A 21965-nucleotide genomic window follows, 5' to 3' on the forward strand; every position below is an offset into this window, starting at 1 on the left:
ATTGTAGAATTCTTTAAAAGCAGTTGTTTGTAGAGGGCAGTAATGTCACATCTAGAGAGGTGTAGAAAGGGAGGCTTGGGCTGTGGATTTCAAAACTGGCTGGTTTTGGAAGCTTGGGTCTACTTCAGTAATGTCTTGAGGGATCATGTATGGCAGCAAGAAAATAAAAGACAATTTCTCTGTTTTGTAAACATTGCAAGATAGTGATGGAACAACAGAATGTTGTAAGGGTGAATTTGGAAATTCTGACCCGACATGTAAGGATCTGTGAGTTTCTTTCTATCAAGTGAGCAAAACATACAAGCGTGCATCTCCTCTGGCTGAATAGATTGTGTTCATTGCAGCATCCCTGTTCATTCTCAGAATTGCAGTTTCTTAGAGAAAGGCCAAGATAATGCAAACAGCAAAATAACCTCCCATTGCCAAATTTAGGCATTATATCTCTAAGGATGCAAAATCAACTGATAGCTATTAGTCACTGAGGTGACTGCAAATGAGGTTCTTTTTTGTTTTGTTTTAAAAAAAGACTTGGAAGAGGCTTGCTGTATTCAACAAAACTCAGGTAATAATAGTGGCTGTGTTGTTCGTGGAAGAAACTCCAAAATCGTGATTATCTATTGCATGCAACTGCCTGGTTTACACAGGGGCTAGGCTGGAGGAGGGGGGAATTGTCCATTTCCTCTGATTTCAGCCAAGGTCAATGAGCTGATAACAGAATGCCCTTTAAACTTGGGATTCTGGAGGTTGAGGGGAGCAGTGATCAGCAAGTTTCAACTGTTCCATAAGCTCATTGCCTGATTTCACTGTAAAATGATAAATTACAGATGGCAAAGTGTGTCCAATGGAATCCTGCCAGCCTAGTGCTAAGGTATTTGGAGAACTAATATAAATGAAAATAGTTTTTCCAGTGAATTCACTTGATACAAAATACCACAGACATTAAGGCATTTGTTGAATGCCTTTGAAAACTCAGTTAATTATTTACAAAAGTAATACTTAGGGACTTTTCACAGGTAGTGGAAACTGTAGCTGGAGACAGTAATGAAGATGAGATTTAAAAGCTATTTTATCTTCCTGGTTACGGTATGTGCAGGCAAACTCTTTGCAGAAGGTAAATACACTGAATTCTATTGTACATTAGATGTAGACTATGCGGTCTTGGTAACTTAATTGCAATCGCTTTCATCTGTTTGCTGACTAAACTCTGCTTTTTAAATTTAAATACAATTCTGTTGTGACGTGGCTGATGATCACAATTCAGCTGTCACGGATTCTTGTCTAAGCCTGAAAACTAATCTTGAAATGTTCAGACTTCAGCAGAAACTTCTTTAGAAATGTCTTTGAGCTGTTTGGGGGCACTTACACAAACAGAATTTTGTACTATTAAAACATTTTATCTATTGAATTGTCTTAGGGATTGACATATTTTCCCTTTGTTACAAAGCAAAATAGTGGAAGTTAAATGGAACCTGCAGAAGTTCATCTGGGGTGGTCATGCATTTTCTATCCCTATTTTCAGCTCTGATTTCTACTTTTGGTGGTTGTTTTGGAGGTTTTGTTTGTTTTGGTTTTCTTATTTTGGGGTTTCTTTAAGAAACCTAAAGTCCTATTCTGCACGAGTCTTTAAAAAGGTTTTCTCCTATTACTGGGAGAAATACTGGTTTGTATTTTTTAAAATTCCATTCTGCTTGTTTTTTCTTTACTCTCCATTTCTTATTTCTTTTCTGTTGGCTGTTCCTGAATTCCCTGTCTTAAGCAAGCCTAACTCCTCTGTTGCCTCCTAGCAGCTTGTCCTACTGTTCTGGTAACATTTTGTGAATGTTTGTGAAAGGAGCTGAGGCACTGCCAATCCTGACACCTGGCACTGAATTTTACAGCAGGCAGTGCTGTGTTTGTGCAGCAAAGGCTTCTCATGCTTCTGGGCAAAACAGAGTAAAGTAAAGGTGTCCTGCATCACTTTAGCCCAGTTCACCTGAGGAGGTTTTATTCTACAGCTGATATTCTTGTGAACCCTGAGAGCAAAAGCTGATTAAATTGCAGTATGTCTTCATTTCTGCAGGAATTAAAAGGTGCCTCATGCCTGTAAGTATCCAGAAGTTTGTTCTTGTTTGAAAGCCTGAATCAGTCCAGCTGATATCAGATAAATACTTAGAGGAATCAATCAAGACTTTTTACAGTGTGATCTCACTGTACAATGAATACCAACCTGTGGTCTCACAAATCACCTCAGGAGTCTGCTGAGAATGCTGGCTGCATTTCTGTTGGTTGCAAATGGAATTGAGGGCAGTAACACAGCTATAGGCACTGACAAAGACCCCAGGAGCAGAAGGTGATTGTTCCTGCACTCCTTAGGATCTGCCAGGGTATGCAGTTTTTCTAGAAACTCCTGTTGACCCTGCCATCTCCTGAGAGTCCCAAACAGTTCTGTTGCCATTGCCACATCCCATTGCTTTCCCCATGGTGAACACCTGAGACCCACCTGGGGCAGAAAAGCTGTACCAAAATGGGAACAAGGCTCATTCCTTGCACTTCTGTTGTATAGATGAACATTTTATCAACTGCCAAGGTGACGGCAGCCGTGTCTTTTGTTTTCAGATGTGACGTGTGACCCTCCTCCAGAAATTGCTGGTGGTAGAATTGATGGTATTAGAAAGTCCCGGTATGTGCCAGGGGAGAGTGCAAAGTATCAGTGCTGGAAAAATTTTAACATGGCGGGGGCCTCCACTGTAGTGTGCCAGAATGGGACCTGGACAGAGCTGCCAACATGCAAAGGTAATTTCTCTCTCTCTGTCTCTCTCCTCCAGGCTCCTGTCAGTGACAGCAGCATAAAGCTGCCTCATTGTCACTGAGCATCTCGGTGCCCTCACCGTGCACAGCTGCCATGGCTCTGGCACACTCAGGACAAGGCCACTGGCCCAGGGCTCTGCTCACATGGGCTCAGCTGACCCAGGTGGCTTCACTCAAGAGGGCCAAGTGCCACCTTTGCAGGACAAGATGAAATCCTGCAGACAGCTGCGAGCACTTCAGCTGTGCTCAGATGGGCTGAGCTGGCAGCTGTGAGCCTGAACACTGGAGCAATGGGAAACTCTTGCTCCTGCCACCTCTTTGGTTTTCTCTCTGCTTTCCTCTGCTTCTCTGAGTAGTGCCAACATGGTGTGGGTGGTATTTCTGACCAGGCCTTCTCTGCAGTTGCACTTCCTCTCTGATTGGGAAATTTCTTTCAGGACAAGCTGGAACATGTGGCAGACCTTCAGCTATTCAAAGTGGAGAGCTTCTTGTCTTCCCCTTGCAAGAATATCAGCACGGTGATAGTGTGGAATACAAATGCCCTGATTTCTATACCTTGAAAGGATCTCCGACTATCACCTGTCTGAATGGGCAGTGGACAGACCCTCCAGTTTGCCTGGGTAGGTTGAAGCATGTGCTGGGTGGCCAAAAGCTGTGTGACTGCTCCTCTTGTCTTCCTCTCAGACCCTGAGGGCAGCACTGGTGCTGGGGCCACAGTGCTGGCAGGGCAGAGTGGCAGTGAGTGCTCCTTTTGCCCCAAAGGAGTTTCTTCTTCAATTCAGCTTGTGTCGTCCCCTCTGCTGCCAACAGGTCCCCAAGGACAGGAGATGGTTGAACCCCCCTTGTGAGGGGAAGCTGGGGACATGCCTCCACCCAGCAGGCTCAGAGCCAGGAGGATGAGTCTGCAGGAGTGGAGTGTGGAGAACGTGCTGGGGAAAGCCAGGGGTGCCTCTGTGATGAGAAAACAAATTTAGAGAAGGACTGAGCAGAAGGGAAGGAGGCTTCTCAGAAAAGGTTCGGGCAAGTTCAATGGGGCCTGCTGTCTTCCTGTGCTTCATTCTTGCCCTGTGTGACTGTCAAGTGTGACAAGGCTTCTCCCAGGGCTGTTTGTTTCCCTTTAGCTTGGATGTGAATGTCTTTTCTGTTGCAAGTCACACAGGGACACAGCACATACTTGGAAGGCTTTTTTGATATGAAGAGCTTCAGGAGGCTCTAGGGGCAAAACATTCACATGTGGTGTGTCTGTATGAAGTGCTGACACTCTTCTCTTGGCTTTTTAAAGCGGGCTGTACGGTATCAGAAGAAGATATGGACAGAAACAATATTGAACTGAAATGGTTTGTAGAAACCAAGCTGTACTCCACATCGGGTGACTACATTGAATTCCGTTGTAAAGCAGGATATTTGGAAGACCCAAATACTTCCAGCTTCCGAGTACAGTGTGTGGAGGGGACATTGGAGTACCCACGGTGCACACCGGGAAGTAAGTCACCCCCTCTTCAGCTTTGCTGCTCTGTTGTTGCATTTTTAGTGCCAAAGGGAAGCAGAAAGCCCCTGCCTTTCCTGGCTGGGAGCCAGGCTGTGGGAGCCCCCTGGAAGCTGCAGGAATGGAGAGGCAGTGCCTGCCAAGAACTCAACTGTGATTGAGTTTCTATCAATTTCTGTAAACACTCAAATGATGAAGCTGAATCTGATTTAATTGTCTGCTGAGCTTTTTGCCATGCATTTGTTGATATTGCTACTATTACATTCTGTTTGAAGGGAAACCGTGTGACTACCCAGCTATAGAAAATGGCCAGTTAAGTATATCTCAAGAGCGCTACAGAAGCTATTATTTTCCCAAAAGATTTGGACAGACTATAGATTACCGCTGCCTCGATGGCTATTCAACCCCCACTGGACATTACTGGGTTCGAAGTACCTGCACTGAAAGGGGCTGGTCTCCAGAGCCAAAATGCCTGAGTAAGTACATTTCCACTTTATACTCAGTTCTGATTTGCTTATCAAAGGTGTGTGCAGCAGGACTTTTCTGATGGAAAACAGGACAAAACAGTTGCTGAAAGTCAAACTGCTTTAGGTGACCCCTGGAACTGCACCCAGACTCTCTTCCTATCTGCAGAGCACAAACTGTCAGGTGGGAACACGCTGAAATGATGCTATTGGATTTTGGAGATTGTTTACTTCTGAAAATATTCATTAGAATAGGAAATATATAGTAAAGCTTCCTCTTCTCTGGCTTCTGGGTAACATGCAAGCATCTACTTTCATCTGCTCCACTGCTGCACACAGAGTTTCTACTCTGTAAATACATTCTCCCGTCTGTGGCTTGGGCACTTTGGCACTTCAGTCTTCATCCTCTCTGAGGAGCATTGCTTGGTCCCTTTGGAAAACTTTTAGAGCTGAAAGGTGACACACTTTTGCAATAAGCTGAAATTGATCATGGTAGCAGCAAGAGAACCAGATACACTGACTCAGATTTACAATTAATGGGACTTAAAATTAATCTAAAACTGCCCTCCTTTGGGACAGTGTCCATAAACGAGCTCAGCAAAACCCAGCTGCAGAATGATCTATGGGAAAAAATTAGTCAGGTTCAGTTTGATGGCTTCCAGTTCTTTCTCCAAACATTCTCTTTGCATTTTAGTTTTAATCTTCTAAGTAACAAACCATCAGTAAGAGCTGTCACTCTTCTCTTACAGAAGCATACATTTCTAAGAGTGAGGAAGAAATGTAACCTTTCCTTTGCGCTAAGAAACATCTTTTTAACCATTTTATACAGTTATGGCCAATATACTATGAAAACAAAAATTTATGCAATAAATTTAACCATATTCTTCTTTTTCTTTTTCTCCCTGTTTTTATTTAGAAATTATATGTTCTCCTCCAGTAATTTCCTCTGGGAACTTTAGCCCTCAAAAAGACAAGTACACACTGGGTAATACAATCACAGTGGACTGTGATGCTGGGTATCATTTTAAAGTGGTGACTGGCAGAAACACAGCTGAATGCACCAAGAATGGCTGGGTTCCTGATCCGGCTTGTGTCCGTAAGTAGCTCTCATGAATGAAGTTACAATGTAGAATTGTTGGAAGTATCTCAGGGAAAAGAAGTTAAGAGCAGAACTTGAGGAACATTAGATATGGAATAGTTGCTTGTAGTTTTCTGTGTAAAATTTAATTTGATGGTTTAGAAAAATCACCTGTAAAAACAATCTGGTATAATCCAGATTTACATTGTGTTTATTAACACACATATTACCTCTTACTGTATTTGCAAATCTGTTCAAATGTGCTACAGTCAGCTCACTGTCAGGAAGGTTTGTGCTCCACCTGAGGAATGGCATTCCAGTCACAGTTAGAGGACATGGGGAGTTTACCTGAGGTTTTGGCTACTTTAGTGATTGGAAAATACCTTTCCTTAGTATCACAGCTTTAAATTTTTACTTGGCGTTGTAAGTTGGTGGTATGGACAGGCACAGGATTTTATCTATTTTATAACCCGTCAGATAACAAAGCAAGGCGTTCTTGATGATTGATGAGTTCTTTCTTGGGTTAAACTTCCCATAACTGCAATGATTGTTTTGCCCAGTAGGCACAGTATAAAAAAATAAATATATAAATTAGCAGGTAGTTTTGTAATTTAACACTCCTTGGTTTTTGGTCATTGAAACTTGGAATGTGAGAGAAACCATGATGAAATCAGTCTTGTAAAGGAGCCTTTGGATAAGATGATTTGAGCTATTTCTGAAACATGCTCTTTTAGTATGTGAGTTAATGTTTTCTCTATATCAGTTGGGTTCTAAAATTCAGGTGTCATTCCGAGCCCACTTCATTCATTACTGAATGGTCTGTGCAGTGGGTGAACTGCTCTGCCCTGGCATGTAGGCTCTGGGTCAGAAGGTTTTGGGAAGAACATGAGTAAACTTGAATGGAAGCTTCTGAGAATCTCTTCCTTCTATCCTGGACTTGTCCCTGGAAAGGGTCAGTTCTTCTGTGGAACCATGAGAAGAAAATTAGAATGCTGCAGCTTTAAAATAAAAATGAGAAGAGTCAGGAAGAGCTTTTGGTGTAGGATACTAGAAGTTATGAATGGAGGTGGCAGGAGTCATCTCAATTTTAAGAGTTCACAGTTCAGTTTCTACATCTGAGCCAGAAGACTGGGCTCCCTTTATGGTCAGAACAGGAAATTTAATCAAGACCCTCTATACTGTCATCTCACTGTACAATGAATACCAACCTGTGGTCTCACAAATCACCTCAGGAGTCTGCTGAGAATGCTGGCTGCATTTCTGTTGATTGCAAGTGGAATTGAGGGCAGTAACACAGCTATAGGCACTGACAAAGACCCCAGGAGCAGAAGGTGATTGTTCCTGCACTCCTTAGGATCTGCCAGGGTGCACACTCCTGGTTCTGGCCATTTCTGTAAACACTCAAATGATGAAGCTGAATCTGATTGAATTGTCTCCTCAGCTTTTTGCCATGCGTTTGTTGATATTGCTACTATTACATTCTGTTTGAAGGGAAACCGTGTGACTACCCAGCTATAGAAAATGGCCAGTTAAGTATATCTCAAGAGCGCTACAGAAGCTATTACTTTCCCAAAAGATTTGGACAGACTATAGATTACCGCTGCCTCGATGGCTATTCAACCCCCACTGGACATTACTGGGTTCGAAGTACCTGCACTGAAAGGGGCTGGTCTCCAGAGCCAAAATGCCTGAGTAAGTACATTTCCACTTTATACTCAGTTCTGATTTACTTATCAAAGGTGTGTGCAGCAGGACTTTTCTGATGGAAAACAGGACAAAACAGTTGCTGAAAGTCAAACTGCTTTAGGTGACCCCTGGAACTGCACCCAGACTCTCTTCCTATCTGCAGAGCACAAACTGTCAGGTGGGAACACGCTGAAATGATGCTATTGGATTTTGGAGATTGTTTACTTGTTTACTTAATTAATGAAAATATTCATTAGAATAGGAAATATATAGTAAAGCTTCCTCTTCTCTGGCTTCTGGGTAACATGCAAGCATCTACTTTCATCTGCTCCACTGCTGCACACAGAGTTTCTACTCTGTAAATACATTCTCCCGTCTGTGGCTTGGGCACTTTGGCACTTCAGTCTTCATCCTCTCTGAGGAGCCTTGCTTGGTCCCTTTGGAAAACTTTTAGAGCTGAAAGGTGACACACTTTTGCAATAAGCTGAAATTGATCATGGTAGCAGCAAGAGAACCAGATACACTGACTCAGATTTACAATTAATGGGACTTAAAATTAATCTAAAGCAGCGAGATGAGGCCTCCTCTCACACATCCTCAGTCACAGCAAAGTTCCTACCTCCTGCTAGGGCACAGAAGTGGATGACCAAAGGTTGCTGTTTTCCTTGTTGCCCTTGCTGGAGTGGTGCTCAGTGCAGGAAATGAGTGGAGCCCTGCCTGGAGGAAAGGAGCAGGCACTCAGATAACACAACAGAACATTCCTTCAGCCATCTGCCTGACATCTGGGCTCCTGGGGACAGAGGCCTTCGAGCCAGCATGCTAAGCTGTTGCTAAAATCTCTAGAGCTGGTTTGAGAGGCTGCTACACTTCCCTGGAGATGATAAAATCTCCTGGAGGCAAACGCTGGGGTTCACTCTGGGCGTATGTCAGCATTTGAGAGACACACCAGACCCAACTGATGTGAGAAGAACTGAAGTGAGCCAAGCTTGCTTGTGGACAATAGGTGAGAGATTTTTGGCTACTAGGCCAGCCTGTATCACTTTAGGTGGTGACTTGCACTTCTGTTCCTGTGCTCCATCAATCACAAGGCACTGAAACAAAGCACACTTTCATTCAGGTTTGCACACGAGTGTCTCCTGCGATACAAGGCTACAGAAAGGTGCCTGGAGGCCTGGTTGTTAGTACTGCTTCCTAAGGATTCATTTCCCTCAGTTCTTGCTGAAAAACTTTCTGTGGTTAAATGTACTTTCCCTTATTTTTAGAGAAATGTACTTTCCCCCCCTCTTTAGAAAAATGTCCCAGCAGTGAGCTGGAAAATGGTTATTTCCCACGCCATGGCCGGGATGTTTTTTACAAGGAAGGTGAGACAGTCAGATACGGCTGCTACAGCAACTACCAAGCTCAGCACGAAGCAGTCACGTGCACAAGGAATGGCTGGGCACCTCCTCCGAGATGTACCCCTAAAAGTGAGTGTGCTTCTATTTTGGTGAGCTTTCTATCTAAAACTATTCATTGTAGCTGTAATTTCTGAAAATGAAGACTCTCCTTCACAGAATGATTCAGCAATAAAGAATTTAACATGCTGCAAAAGCTTTCTCTCAGAGTGTAAAACTGAAACATCCAACCAAGACTTCCATCATTTAAATAACATATTAAACTTTATTTATTAACAGTGTATGAAATAAAAAATGTATTCAATTGACCATGTATTAAACAGTTTTCTAAATCCTACTGCTGCTTCTGCTGTCATCCTTCTGCTGCGATTTTTATGCATGTAGTTTAGCAGTGCTTTACTTGGAAGCAATCTTGTCCCTCTCTTTCAGAACAATGCCAGACTATTGTTTTTGAGAATGGCTTTTTGCGCTCGGCGAAGCAAATATTCGATTTAAAAGAGACGATTGCCTATGAATGTCTCACTGGCTTTGTGACTCCAGAAGGACAAGAAACAGGACACACACAGTGCCAGGAGAGTGGCTGGACTCCACCTCCAAAGTGCATCAGTGAGTAGCTAAAGGTTTCAGAGCTCCCTGTCATTGTCACCAGTGTGTCCCGCACACATGGTGTCCTGTGGCCTCAGAGATTTGTCACCTGGATTTGTAGAGGTTCCTTACTGGGCAGAGGGAAACTCAGAGGGCAGATCCTCCCTTGAGGAAAGATGAAGAGATTCATCTTTCTCAAGCTCCAGCAAAGAGGGAAAATATAAAGGATCTTTTTGGCACTGAGTTAATGTAATCACTGACCTCTTCAGTGGTTCTTACCTGATACAAGGTACATTTGCCCAAATTTACTCTCAATTTAGGAAGCAACATCTGTGACCAAGGCATTGTGCCAAGAACTTTATTTAAATGTGACCAAACTACAGACCCATAGGGTTCATTATTTCAAAGTTCCTTCCTCTCCTGAACACAGGGGTAGTAGAGTAAGAGACCTTATCTTGTATGGTTATATCTTGGTCATAATATTGGCCAACTTTAGCTGCTCTTTCATCTTGTCCTTTCATTTCTGACTGCCTTTATTTTGTAGCCATTTTCTGACTCACAACTGACCATGGGAACAGTAGTACAAACCATTTGCTGTGGCATCTCAATTAATTTAATAATGATAATAAAATATAGCAAAAGGAAATAATTGAATCTAGGGAAGAAATATTTATCCTAAGTATTACTTCTCGACCAATTTTGGAAGATTATTGCAAGAGATAATATGTGAATATGCTGCATATTTACAACAATATTCTGACAATGCAGAATTATTGATGTTTCAGATATACCTCCAGGAATGGTTCTTCCAAAGGGCAGTGTTTCTGGATAAATAAAATCATAACTTGGTTTTATTCTACAGAATCATGTCAAGCACCAGGGGACATTTTGATTCACCACACAAACAAAACTGTGTTCTTGCCTGAAGATACAATTGAGTATTCATGTTTGGAGGGATATAAAACTACAAATAATATGCCAACTGATACCGCAGTGTGTGGCAAAAACGGAGAATGGAGCCCAGCAACCCAGTGTCGTGGTGAATATTTTTGTGTTTGCTAGTCAGTGTCCCTCTCTGCATACACTCTGTGAACCTCTTTCTTTAGGCCTTCCTTTGGCTTTGTTCTAACCAGTAGCACTTCATTACTTTCTGTAGGTTGTCCACTATGAATTAAAACATTTTTTCTCCACAGAAATCGAATGTGCCCTGCCACCGATGAGCAATGGGGATTTCTCTCCCAAAAAGGGTAAATACCGCAGTGGAGCCGTCGTGAAATTCACCTGTGCAAAAAACTACATAAGGGTGGGGCCTGCCTCTTCCCAGTGCTACCACTTTGGATGGTTTCCATCACCACCAGTGTGCCAAGGTAATCCCTCTGCAGGACTGAAACTGAGCTGGGAAATGGCTTGCACAAAATATTAATCAGGTTATTTACTTTGACATTTGAAAAAATTTATTGCTCAAAACTGCATAACTGAGGTGCAGTATGGCAATGATTAATTTGAGTAGTGTCCTCTTTTACTATATTCCAAAGGTCCTAGTTTTGCCATTTTCTAATATTGATAGCCATCAGATAATGCTTCCTGTGCTCTGTTCTGATCACATGAAACTGAAGGAAAAAACCAGTTTTGGTGATGTCACAGAGCTGAACCCAAACAAAAGAACCTCAGTGAAGGATTTTCCTGTGAAATTCTTAGTTTCATATAGTAGGATGAGCACATTCATGCAGAAGGAACAATGTATACCCCTGTATGCAGCATTTTTTATAGCTTAGAACACAACTTCCTGGCATCTGAGAAGAGCTTCTGGTGCTGGTGCTGAGGCCTCTCATGAGGTGCACAGACTTCCACAAAGCTTGAGAGAAGAAAGGGACCTCCCTTTCTTCCCACTCAATCAGCTTTTATGATGATTTCTGCTCTGTCATCCTGCTTTTTCTCACCCTCTTTTCCATTTAAAAGCAAGTCTATTTCATATTTTTGGCTCTTTAGCTCAGGAACATTTTAAGTTCCCTTAATAGGAGTTCCACTCACTGCATCAAAAGGGAATTCCTTTAATATACTGTGTGTGTACATAAATATTATATATATTTATATATTTAAATATATAAATATATATATAAATATATATTTATACATATATATGTATATTGCTGTGTGGTTTTTAGGACGTAGGCTATTCCTTGCAGAATTACCAATTTCCTTTTAAGAATCCTGAAAGTGTTACCATTCTTGGAACACTTTTTTTTCTTTTCCCTTAAAACTGGGTTGGTTTTATCAACCACTTTTCTCAGAGCAGGCATTGTCAGTGCCTGGAAGTGAGAGACAAAAGTGAGCCTGGGTCACGTGTATCTGTTTGTGATCTCCAGCTCAGCAGAAATCCAGATATTATTCAAAGACAAAGCAATGCCTGTTTTACCCGTTCCACTGATTTTTCTTCATGTTAAATGATGCATTCAGTTTGTTTTCTATTGTATTTAACATATAACTGTGTGAAAGTGCTGAGTTCAGAGCACAGATCTCATCTCTTGATTTCAGTGAGTGTCACAGGCTGTGGACCTCCCCCTGAAATTACCAATGGAAGTGTTGTTGGTGGCTCTGTGGAACAGTACCAGCATGGGGACACAAAGCAATATGAATGTAACAGTGAACTGAAGTTGGTTGGATCAAAGGAAATAGAATGTATTGATGGACAGTGGTCATCTCTTCCCTCTTGCATTGGTAATCTACACAGCTCTTACTTGCTTCTGAGAAGTCTGTCATTCTCTGCAGGCTATTACATCATAGATATCTTCACAATTAAAATTATGTATTTGCAGGTGTAATGTTGTGTTCAAAGTAATTAAATAATAAGAGAAAATTGCATAAGAAGCCATTCCCTTGTGCTGTCACTACCACTGCAGCAGCACCAGCCCAAAGCAGGAACTGCAGTTCTCCCAGAGAGCTGACAGCTCTGCACTCCTCTAGGAGACCTTACAATGGGTTTCAGTTCTTGCAATAATTCTAACTGAAAGGGCAATTACAAATGTGCAAGTGTATGGACAGTTCTAATTTTGACTGATCAGAATCAGTGATTCAGGTGACTTGAATTCATTGAAGTTTTTCTTACTCTTTATGGTTTATGTACCAAGAGTTTGGGAAAGTACTGTCCACTGAAACTACCTGTGGATGATGCCAGTGTTGGAAAAACAAGGGAAAAGACAGGAGAGCAATTCAGCAAACTGGCTAGAAAAGATATGTACTCTAGCTGTGTTGAAATTTAGTTGCTACAATTAGCGGGTGTAGGTTTGGTTGACCAAATGCAAATAAAGTTATTTTTATTTCAGTTTTTTGAGCCATTGATATGTGACTCCTGTATTCTTGTGGAATACTTCTGCTCTTTTCAACAGAGGACAAAACACCATGTGAATCACCTTCCTCTATCCCAAACGTTGTTCTGCATCAGGCAGAGCAGACCCAGTATTCCCATGGGGATGAAGTAACTTGTGGATGTAAACCAGGCTCTGGCAATACTGAGGAGATGAAAATAAAATGTCTGCATGGCGAATGGAAGCCTTTACCTGTTTGTGCTGGTAATCTGTTTCCATAAGATTTCAGCTGGGACTGGAACATAACTGTATACAAAATTTGAAGGACTTCAGCCATCAGTATGTAGGCAGACATGCTGTAGTTTCAGGCATCAAGACTAAGTGGTTTTCATTTACTCCTTTTGAATGGAAGCATGTCCTTCATCCTGGAAAGACTCTGCATCTACAGTTTTGTAAAGGGAAGGAAATAGACACTTGCCCAGTGGTTGAAGTCAATTATTAAAAGGAATTAAAATGAATCAATTAAATAATTAATTATGCCACAATGTGTTAGGCTTATCCCAGCTTAACCACTTTTATGTGGATTAGGCCTTCTCACAGAGTCACAGAATGAGTAAAGCTGGAATGGACCATAGTGGTCCAACCATCTGGTCCAACCTCCCTGCTTAAGCACCTGCCCAGTAAAGTTCTTCCTCAAATTCACGTGGAACTTCTGTACAACTGATGATATCTCCATCAGTGCGTACTGTCAGACCTAAATCTATTTTTTAAGCTCTTGTTATTGTTTTTCAGATGCATCCCCTCAATGTGTAGTTCCAGAGGATGTTGAGCTGGTGCGCTCTGTCCAGTATCCCATGTCAAGGAGGAACAGTGGGTTCCATAAGGTTATACATTACAGGTGTACATCAGCTGATGAAAGTGTTAAACAGGCAACTTGTGTGTCTGGGAGATGGACACCAGAGATTGCATGTACAGGTGTGTTTCTACATTTGCACCTTTTCTTTTGATGTAGACATGATGAATGCTCATTATTAAAGATTCCTAGCCTTGCTGTATCACTAGGCTGAAATAGAAGTGTTTACTTGATCATATGCTAAAGGATAGTTGTGGCCATCACTTGAGCAGTTAACTGGGTTTAGAGATACACCACTCCAGTAAGACAGACTGCTGTCTACTCTGACAATTGGAATGGTTGTCACTGGCACTCCTGATGTGAGAAAAGACACAACAACAAATTTAAGCTCAGTTCTTCAAGAGGGCTTTACCCTGATGCAGAACAGAGAGCCCATCAAGCTCCAAAGTTCCTTTATTTCCTCTAAACCTTCAAGATCTTTCTATTCTGTTTTTTCCTCCATTTTTCCAGTTGCTTCCTAGAGCAGCTATGAGAAAAAAGCTGAGTTGGCCAGTGAAAAAGCACTGACCCACAGGAGGCTGCCCGTATGTAACACACAGCAGAGGTCAATGTCTTCAGGGCTGCCTTTATGCACGGCAGAGCAGGATCTTGTCTGTGGAAAGTGTGGTTATGAAACAAACATTGCTTCATTCCTTGCTTTGGTTATATCACATTTATGGGAAATAGTGCCTGGAAGTGGGAGAAGTATGGCAAGCACTGTTCCTACCTTCGTTTTCTGGAACCACTAGAAGCAAGAAACCAAGCTCCGAAAGACTCCTCAGACCTCTCTCCCAGATCTACCTCACTGTCTCCCTTTTTCTTGTCTTTGGCAGAAAGAGTCCTTCATTCCTGGAGTGGGAAAATTTTAGCCTATTTCTTTCTTTTCTTTTAGCTTTCTCATTTACCTCTATCAGCTTAGTCTGAAGAGAAAAAAACAAAACAAGAACTCCAGATGTTTGTTCAGTTTTCCTAAACTAGTTCATTAGAGAGACAGGAACAGGAACAGCACACAAGAGTGTGCAGCTGTGTGAGAAAGAAAGGAGGGACTACAAGAAACTCCATCTCAGCTTGGTGTAGACAGCTGTGACTGTCTTTTCTATGACTCTGAAAGTAAATTAGCACCTGAAGGCAGCTCTGGTGTTTCAGAAGCAGAACAAAATAATCATGGTGTTAATGAAAGCTTGAGACAGCTATTAGAATTATCTAGCGCCAGAGTTGTCTTGGTTGTTTGTGCTGTAATCTCTGCTGAACTGCGACACTTTCTCCTTGTTCTGTTGTAACATGAACTCGTGTCCTTAGCTGAGGAGAGTGTGTGCCCACCTCCACCCCAGGTGTCTGGTGCTCAGCAGACAACAGTGGGAAGAAGCTCCAGGAGTGGGAGTAAAGCGGCTTTTTCATGTCCTGACGGTTTCCTGCTGGTCGGTAGAAAGGAAATAACCTGTACAGAAGGGAAATGGCAATCACCACCTCACTGTGTGGGTCAGTACTGGCACATTTATTTTCCCATATATTGTTATGAATATCTGCATTACTAATTTGCAGTCCTCATGAGCAGGAGGCTGCTGTTTACCAAAAATTATCGTGAATAGGGAACTGCAGGAAAGCAGTAGAACAGAAGTTGCTAAAAAGGGTGCAAACAACTGCAGTCTTTTCATTTACACAGACTTATCAGAATGGTGTATGCAATTTTCAGGTACTTCCTCAAGAGCTGTGTGCTTATTTTCTGTTTTGGATATTGCACAACAGAGTCTCCGTTTTGACTGGGAGCCTGAAATAGTGCCCTGTATTCTGTAAATTATTTATTACTTAGGTACAGTTGCAATATTGATTGTCTTGCATTATTATTTGTGTTGTCTGTGTTTTTCAGAAAAACCATGTTTGCCACCACAGTCTGTGGAATGTGCTGATGCTCCCAGGCTGGAAAATCCAAAGTTTAGAATTGAAAGAGAAGGGAAAGCAACTTATCTGGCTGGTGCTAGATTTCAGTATGTTTCTCGTCCTGGATACATGTTAGATGGACCAACAGAGACAATTTGCTCTATGGGAAAATGGTCTGCACCTCCTTCATGTTTGGGTAATATCAAAAATTAATTTTATGACGTGCATTTAGCAGTGAAATGGAAATAATTTTAAACTGGAGGTCGATCAGTAAAAGCCTGTTTTTCCACTCCCTATTTTGCTGTGGAATCTTACCTTCCATCATGGGTGTCTTCAGAACATCCTGATTGGATGCAAAACTGATTTTCTGAATGCAGCTTAGTTTTTAAATATTCCTTCATATTCTTTCATTCTTGCAGTTCAGTTCATTTCTCTGCCAGGTGAGTCCTAGGCATTTCCTCCTGGTCCGAGGATCTCTTTTCTACAGAGTCCACTGGTGACTAAAAGTTGCTGTGGTGCCTCAGGGATGGAAATCACGTCAGTGTAGCAAGGGACAAAAGCTCTGAGTAAAACTTTCTGGCAAGTTTAGAAACAGATTTGAGATTTTTTCAGTGGCTGAAGTGTGTATATTTGGGGAAATGACTTGTTTGATCTTCTACTTTTTATACAATTAGTAACTAACTATAATTATATGATGATATAATCCACTGTCAGCAGATGACTATGCTGATGTTAGAAATAGTTCTCTAAAGCACCTGTTTTGTGGGAAAAGTCAACTTCTTCAATGCTTTTCACAGTAGCACAAGCATTGGATTTCTGTTACCTTTTCAGAAATGCCATGTGGACGTGCTCCAAAAGTTGCCAATTCTCGGTTTGAAGGCAGAAAGAAGAAATCTTATGAACCCGGTGAAACAATTCGCTACCACTGTGATTCAGGGTTCCTGATTGCTGGTTCCCCTGAAATTATCTGCAGAAAGGGAAATTGGACAGCACCACCCTTCTGTGAAGGTATGGGTTCTACTTCTGAGTAATCCATGATCCTTCTTAACATTTCATGTTGTGAATTAAAATAATGTTTACTTGGGCATGCAGGTAAGTCAGGCCAGTTGAGCCAACAGGTGATCTTGAGTGGGCTGCTGCCACACCTATTTCTTTGGCTTCTGGGAAACAGCAGCAGGGTATTTCAGCAAAGCAACCATCTCCCTGTGGGCTGGGCTGGTAGCTGAATCCTGGCTCTCTGTTGAAATCAAGCAGGCAGACATTATGGAGGAATGTATGCTGGCTGCAAAGGAGCACATAACTGCAGGGTAATGGATCTTATTTTCCCATCACTAAGCATGTCAGTTGCTGACAGGCACCTTCAATTAGTAAATAAATCATGTGGCTCTTCAAACTGGTGGCACATGATGCCGTGCAGCACAGCTGGCTGATCCCTGTGACTTCTCTCTTTTTAGTTACTTGAGGCAAAAAATACTGGATGCTGAAGCATTGCAGAATAAACCATATATCAGAATACACCTTTCTTTTCTGCCTGTAGAAAATGATGTGCATTGCTCAAGTGCTTTTGCTCAGCAGGAGCTCTGGAATGCCGTGCTGTGACTCTTCTGCCGCTCACTACACACTCCCCTCTTTGCAGATGTCAGCTGTGGAGCTGCGCCTGAAATCCCCAATGCACGCATTGCAAGCGCTCCTCAGGAGAGGTATCTGCCTGGTGCCAAAGTGTACTACCAGTGTGAAAGCAATTTTCAGATGGCAGGGGGAGATTACGTCTTGTGTTCAAATGGCCAATGGTCACAAGCACCAGTTTGCAGAGGTAGGAATCTGTGCTTTCCCCTTGCCTGTTAGCATAGAGGCAACCAGTTCTCCACCTAAAGACTCTGAAGACTTTGCCTTTTTTGCTTGTTTGGCTGCTCCAGATTTGAACCCGCTATTGCTCCCTTGCACAGCACTTTCATTAAACTTGATATTCTAGAAAGACTGGGAATATTTCCATCACTAGCAAAACATTCCTGAGGCCGCAGGGCCTGCACTGTGCTGCTCTGTCATTCTCCTGTGTGCTGTTTCCCTGGTGTGCACACTAGAGTGACTTCCATGGACAGACATGAAAGGGCTTCTCTCCTGTGTTCAAAGCTGAATGGAAGCAGCAGCAGCTCTTCTTCTGCAGTGCTCCACTCTGACCAGTGCACACCCCAGCAGAGACCCAGATGTAAACCATGTGAGATCTGCTGGGGCCATGCAAGTGGAAAGATGATTCCCACGGCAGGGAACACTCAGGAGCTGTGCTCCAGAGTCCCCCATCCCAGTCTGTGGCTGCAGGGTGAGCGCAGCTCTGTGGAGGTGCTGTGCTTAGCCAGCCCTGAGCAGCACAGGCTGACAAGCTCCTCCAGCAGGGCCAGCCCTCCAGAGCCATGCACTTCAGCAGGGAATCAGTTTGGCTGCTATCTCTCTGTTTCCAGGAAGGCCACGGCTCCCCAGGGAGAGACAAGGCTGGTGTGGTTCTTGTGCATAAGTACAGAAACACTGGCTTTTTCTAAAAACTCCTGTTGACCCTGCCATCTCCTGAGAGTCCCAAACAGTTCTGTTGCCATTGCCACACCCCATTGCTTTCCCCATAGTGAACTCCTGAGACCCACCTGGGGCAGAAAAGCTGTACCAAAATGGGAACAAGGCTCATTCCATGCACTTCTGATGTATAAATGAACATTTTATCAACTGCCAAGGTGACGGCAGCCGTGTCTCTTTCAGATGTGAATTGTGACCCTCCTCCAGAAATTGCTGGTGGTAGAATTGATGGTATTAGAAAGTCCCGGTATGTGCCAGGGGAGAGTGCAAAGTATCAGTGCTGGAAAAATTTTAACATGGCGGGGGCCTCCACTGTAGTGTGCCAGAATGGGACCTGGACAGAGCTGCCAACATGCAAAGGTAATTTCTCTCTCTCTGTCTCTCTCCTCCAGGCTCCTGCCAGTGACAGCAGCATAAAGCTGCCTCATTGTCACTGAGCATCTCGGTGCCCTCACCGTGCACAGCTGCCATGGCTCTGGCACACTCAGGACAAGGCCACTGGCCCAGGGCTCTGCTCACATGGGCTCAGCTGACCCTGGTGGCTTCTTCAAGAGGGCCAAGTGCCACCTTTGCAGGACAAGATGAAATCCTGCAGACAGCTGCGAGCACTTCAGCTGTGCTCAGATGGGCTGAGCTGGCAGCTGTGAGCCTGAACACTGGAGCAATGGGAAACTCTTGCTCCTGCCACCTCTTTGGTTTTCTCTCTGCTTTCCTCTGCTTCTCTGAGTAGTGCCAACATGGTGTGGGTGGTATTTCTGACCAGGCCTTCTCTGCAGTTGCACTTCCTCTCTGATTGGGAAATTTCTTTCAGGACAAGCTGGAACATGTGGCACACCTCCAGCTATTCAAAGTGGAGAGCTTCTTGTCTTCCCATTGCAAGAATATCAGCACGGTGATAGTGTGGAATACAAATGCCCTGATTTCTATACCTTGAAAGGATCTCCGACTATCACCTGTCTGAATGGGCAGTGGACAGACCCTCCAGTTTGCCTGGGTAGGTTGAAGCATGTGCTGGGTGGCCAAAAGCTGTGTGACTGCTCCTCTTGTCTTCCTCTCAGACCCTGAGGGCAGCACTGGTGCTGGGGCCACAGTGCTGGCAGGGCAGAGTGGCAGTGAGTGCTCCTTTTGCCCCAAAGGAGTTTCTTCTTCAATTCAGCTTGTGTCGTCCCCTCTGCTGCCAACAGGTCCCCAAGGACAGGAGATGGTTGAACCCCCCTTGTGAGGGGAAGCTGGGGACATGCCTCCACCCAGCAGGCTCAGAGCCAGGAGGATGAGTCTGCAGGAGTGGAGTGTGGAGAACGTGCTGGGGAAAGCCAGGGGTGCCTCTGTGATAACAAATTTAGAGAAGGACTGAGCAGAAGGGAAGGAGGCTTCTCAGAAAAGGTTCGGGCAAGTTCAATGGGGCCTGCTGTCTTCCTGTGCTTCATTCTTGCCCTGTGTGACTGTCAAGTGTGACAAGGCTTCTCCCAGGGCTGTTTGTTTCCCTTTAGCTTGGATGTGAATGTCTTTTCTGTTGCAAGTCACACAGGGACACAGCACATACTTGGAAGGCTTTTTTGATATGAAGAGCTTCAGGAGGCTCTAGGGGCAAAACATTCATATGTGGTGTGTCTGTGTGAAGTGCTGACACTCTTCTCTTGGGTCTTTAAAGTGACCTGTACGGTATCAGAAGAAGATATGGACAGAAACAATATTGAACTGAAATGGAGAGCAAAAACCAAGCTGTACTCCACATCGGGTGACTACATTGAATTCCGTTGTAAAGCAGGATATTTGGAAGACACAAGTATTTCCAGCTTCCGAGTACAGTGTGTGGAGGGGACACTGGAGTACCCACGGTGCACACCGGGAAGTAAGTCACCCCCTCTTCAGCTTTGCTGCTCTGTTGTTGCATTTTTAGTGCCAAAGGGAAGCAGAAAGCCCCTGCCTTTCCTGGCTGAGAGCCAGGCTGTGGGAGCCCCCTGGAAGCTGCAGGAATGGAGAGGCAGTGCCTGCCAAGAAGTCATTGCCCAGCACACCTGAGCTGGGAGACGGCTGGAGAAAGGGCACTTGGGGCACTCAGGGGGGGCCAACAGAGCATCAGTTGTCCAGTGTGAGATCTACAGACAAATAACAGAAGTATATTTTGCAGGGAGCTGTGTCCTGGATAGGAACACCATGGAAAGGAACCATATCCAGCTGCAGTCACCCCACCAGCCGAGCCCCCACTATGGCTCGGGGCACCCTGTGTTCTTTGAGTGCAAGCCCGGGTACCAGCACGTTTCCCACCGGGAGCAATTCAGAGCCCAGTGCCTGGATGGAAGGATTGCATATCCCGAGTGTGAATGTAAGTGCTCGCTGCCACGGAGAGGAGACAGGGCTTGCAGGAGGCAGCTCTGCTGAAACTGCCTGCCCACTGCTCTGAGGAGCCCCTGGGCTCTCAGGATTGGTATTCATGCCTTTCCCTGTTTTTTATCTTTACACAGCATCATCGTGGTTTGGGTAAATGGAAATGGCAGGAGGCAGCCCAGCTGTGGAAATGAAAGAGCCCTCAACCAACCTGGTGATTTGAGCTCAGCTTTTGCTGGTGTTTCCCATGTTGCTGTGCTTGGTTTGCAGCTTAGCCAATGTTCTGTCTTGGAATTTGTTCTTGTTTTTATTATTGGATGGTGGTTTGCATATTATCCACATTCAATCTACTTTTCAAAATGTATTTACATTTTATGCAGCCAAAGGGTTGTGCTTGCATTTTATCCATTCTATCCTGGTCTCACTGTTCTTTTATTAACAATTGTGTCCTGAAAACAGGCTGGCTTTGGTGGCATACTGAGACAAGGATTAAAGCTGACAGCTCATTTGATTATCAGCACACAAAATGTGTTTGGCCTTGTCTATTCCTGCCTTCTTCTCCATTCACTTGCTTGGAAATGAACCTGGGGTGAGTGTCCTGAGGCCTGAGCAGAAAGGGAAAGAAAGTGAAGTCTCCTTTGAACAAGTCAAGGAAGTCTCCAGCCAGAACCAGCTCTTCTGGGGGACTTGGGCCAGATCTTGCCTGCAAAGGCAAGATGCTGGGGTGCAAGTAACTGGGATTTCTAGGTGAAGGTGAGGACTGTGGGAAATGGATTTGTAGAGAATTCTCAAAGCCTGACAGAAGGCTCACATCTATCGCCAAACTTTCAGATAAGAAATCTTGACTTAGAAATGTCATGGAATAGGACAGACATTGTGGAGAAAGAAATGAAACTAGAAACAACTTTTAAAGGATGGCCTTGCAAATAAGACTAGATTGTGTAGAGAAATAGAACTATGAAAGGTGCATTGTAGTAGGACCCACAAGTGAGAGTTTTAGATGATTGGATTTAAGGCACTAGCAGCATTGTGTGGCAAAAGCTGATAGTCCAAGAAATGCTTATAATGTATTGTAATTAGGAAATAGTTGGCTTCTGATTGTGATGGTGTGAATTGTAACATCTCTATTGTCTCACCGTTCGCATGAGACTGAAAAGGGAATAAAAGTTTTTACAACACCTCTCAGTTGCCCCATCTCTGTGTCAGAAAAGGGTATTATCCAGCAAGGACTAATTTCTGCTCCAGGTCCTGGATGGGCCACTCTGTGCCACCCCCAGCCCCATCAGCCCTTCACAAACAAGGAGGAAATGCCTGTGGAAGGCAGGGGCAGCCTGGCCGTGGCAGCCCTGTCCTGATGCGCTCTCTGATTCAGAAGGGAGAGGAAAAAAAGCAAGTACCAGAGTACAAATCAGGCACCTTAGGAGAGCAGATTTCAACTTATTTAGGAGAAGAGGAGATGGGATTGCTTGGGAGTCATAGGAGTCCAGGAAAGCTTATAGGTCTTGAAGCACAGAATTCTG

General features: G+C 43.8%; 1 protein-coding gene across 1 annotated transcript; it reads left to right on the plus strand.

Moving 5' to 3' along the window:
• Positions 1-2599: 2599 nt before the first annotated feature.
• LOC134555256 (complement factor H-like) lies at positions 2600-20972 on the plus strand. Its single transcript, XM_063406721.1, has 22 exons — positions 2600-2772; positions 3225-3407; positions 4070-4270; positions 4549-4749; positions 5654-5833; positions 7307-7507; positions 8791-8967; positions 9325-9501; positions 10343-10519; positions 10674-10847; positions 12016-12198; positions 12867-13049; positions 13578-13760; positions 14977-15156; positions 15545-15751; positions 16387-16563; positions 17192-17368; positions 18301-18477; positions 18929-19111; positions 19769-19969; positions 20249-20443; positions 20583-20972. The coding sequence occupies exons 1-22, from the start codon at positions 2709-2711 to the stop codon at positions 20600-20602; spliced, it is 3801 nt and encodes a 1266-aa protein (XP_063262791.1). The 5' UTR covers positions 2600-2708; the 3' UTR covers positions 20603-20972.
• Positions 20973-21965: the final 993 nt, after the last annotated feature.

The sequence above is a fragment of the Prinia subflava genome, chromosome 10 (genome assembly GCF_021018805.1).
Source record: "Prinia subflava isolate CZ2003 ecotype Zambia chromosome 10, Cam_Psub_1.2, whole genome shotgun sequence".
NCBI lineage: Eukaryota > Metazoa > Chordata > Aves > Passeriformes > Cisticolidae > Prinia > Prinia subflava.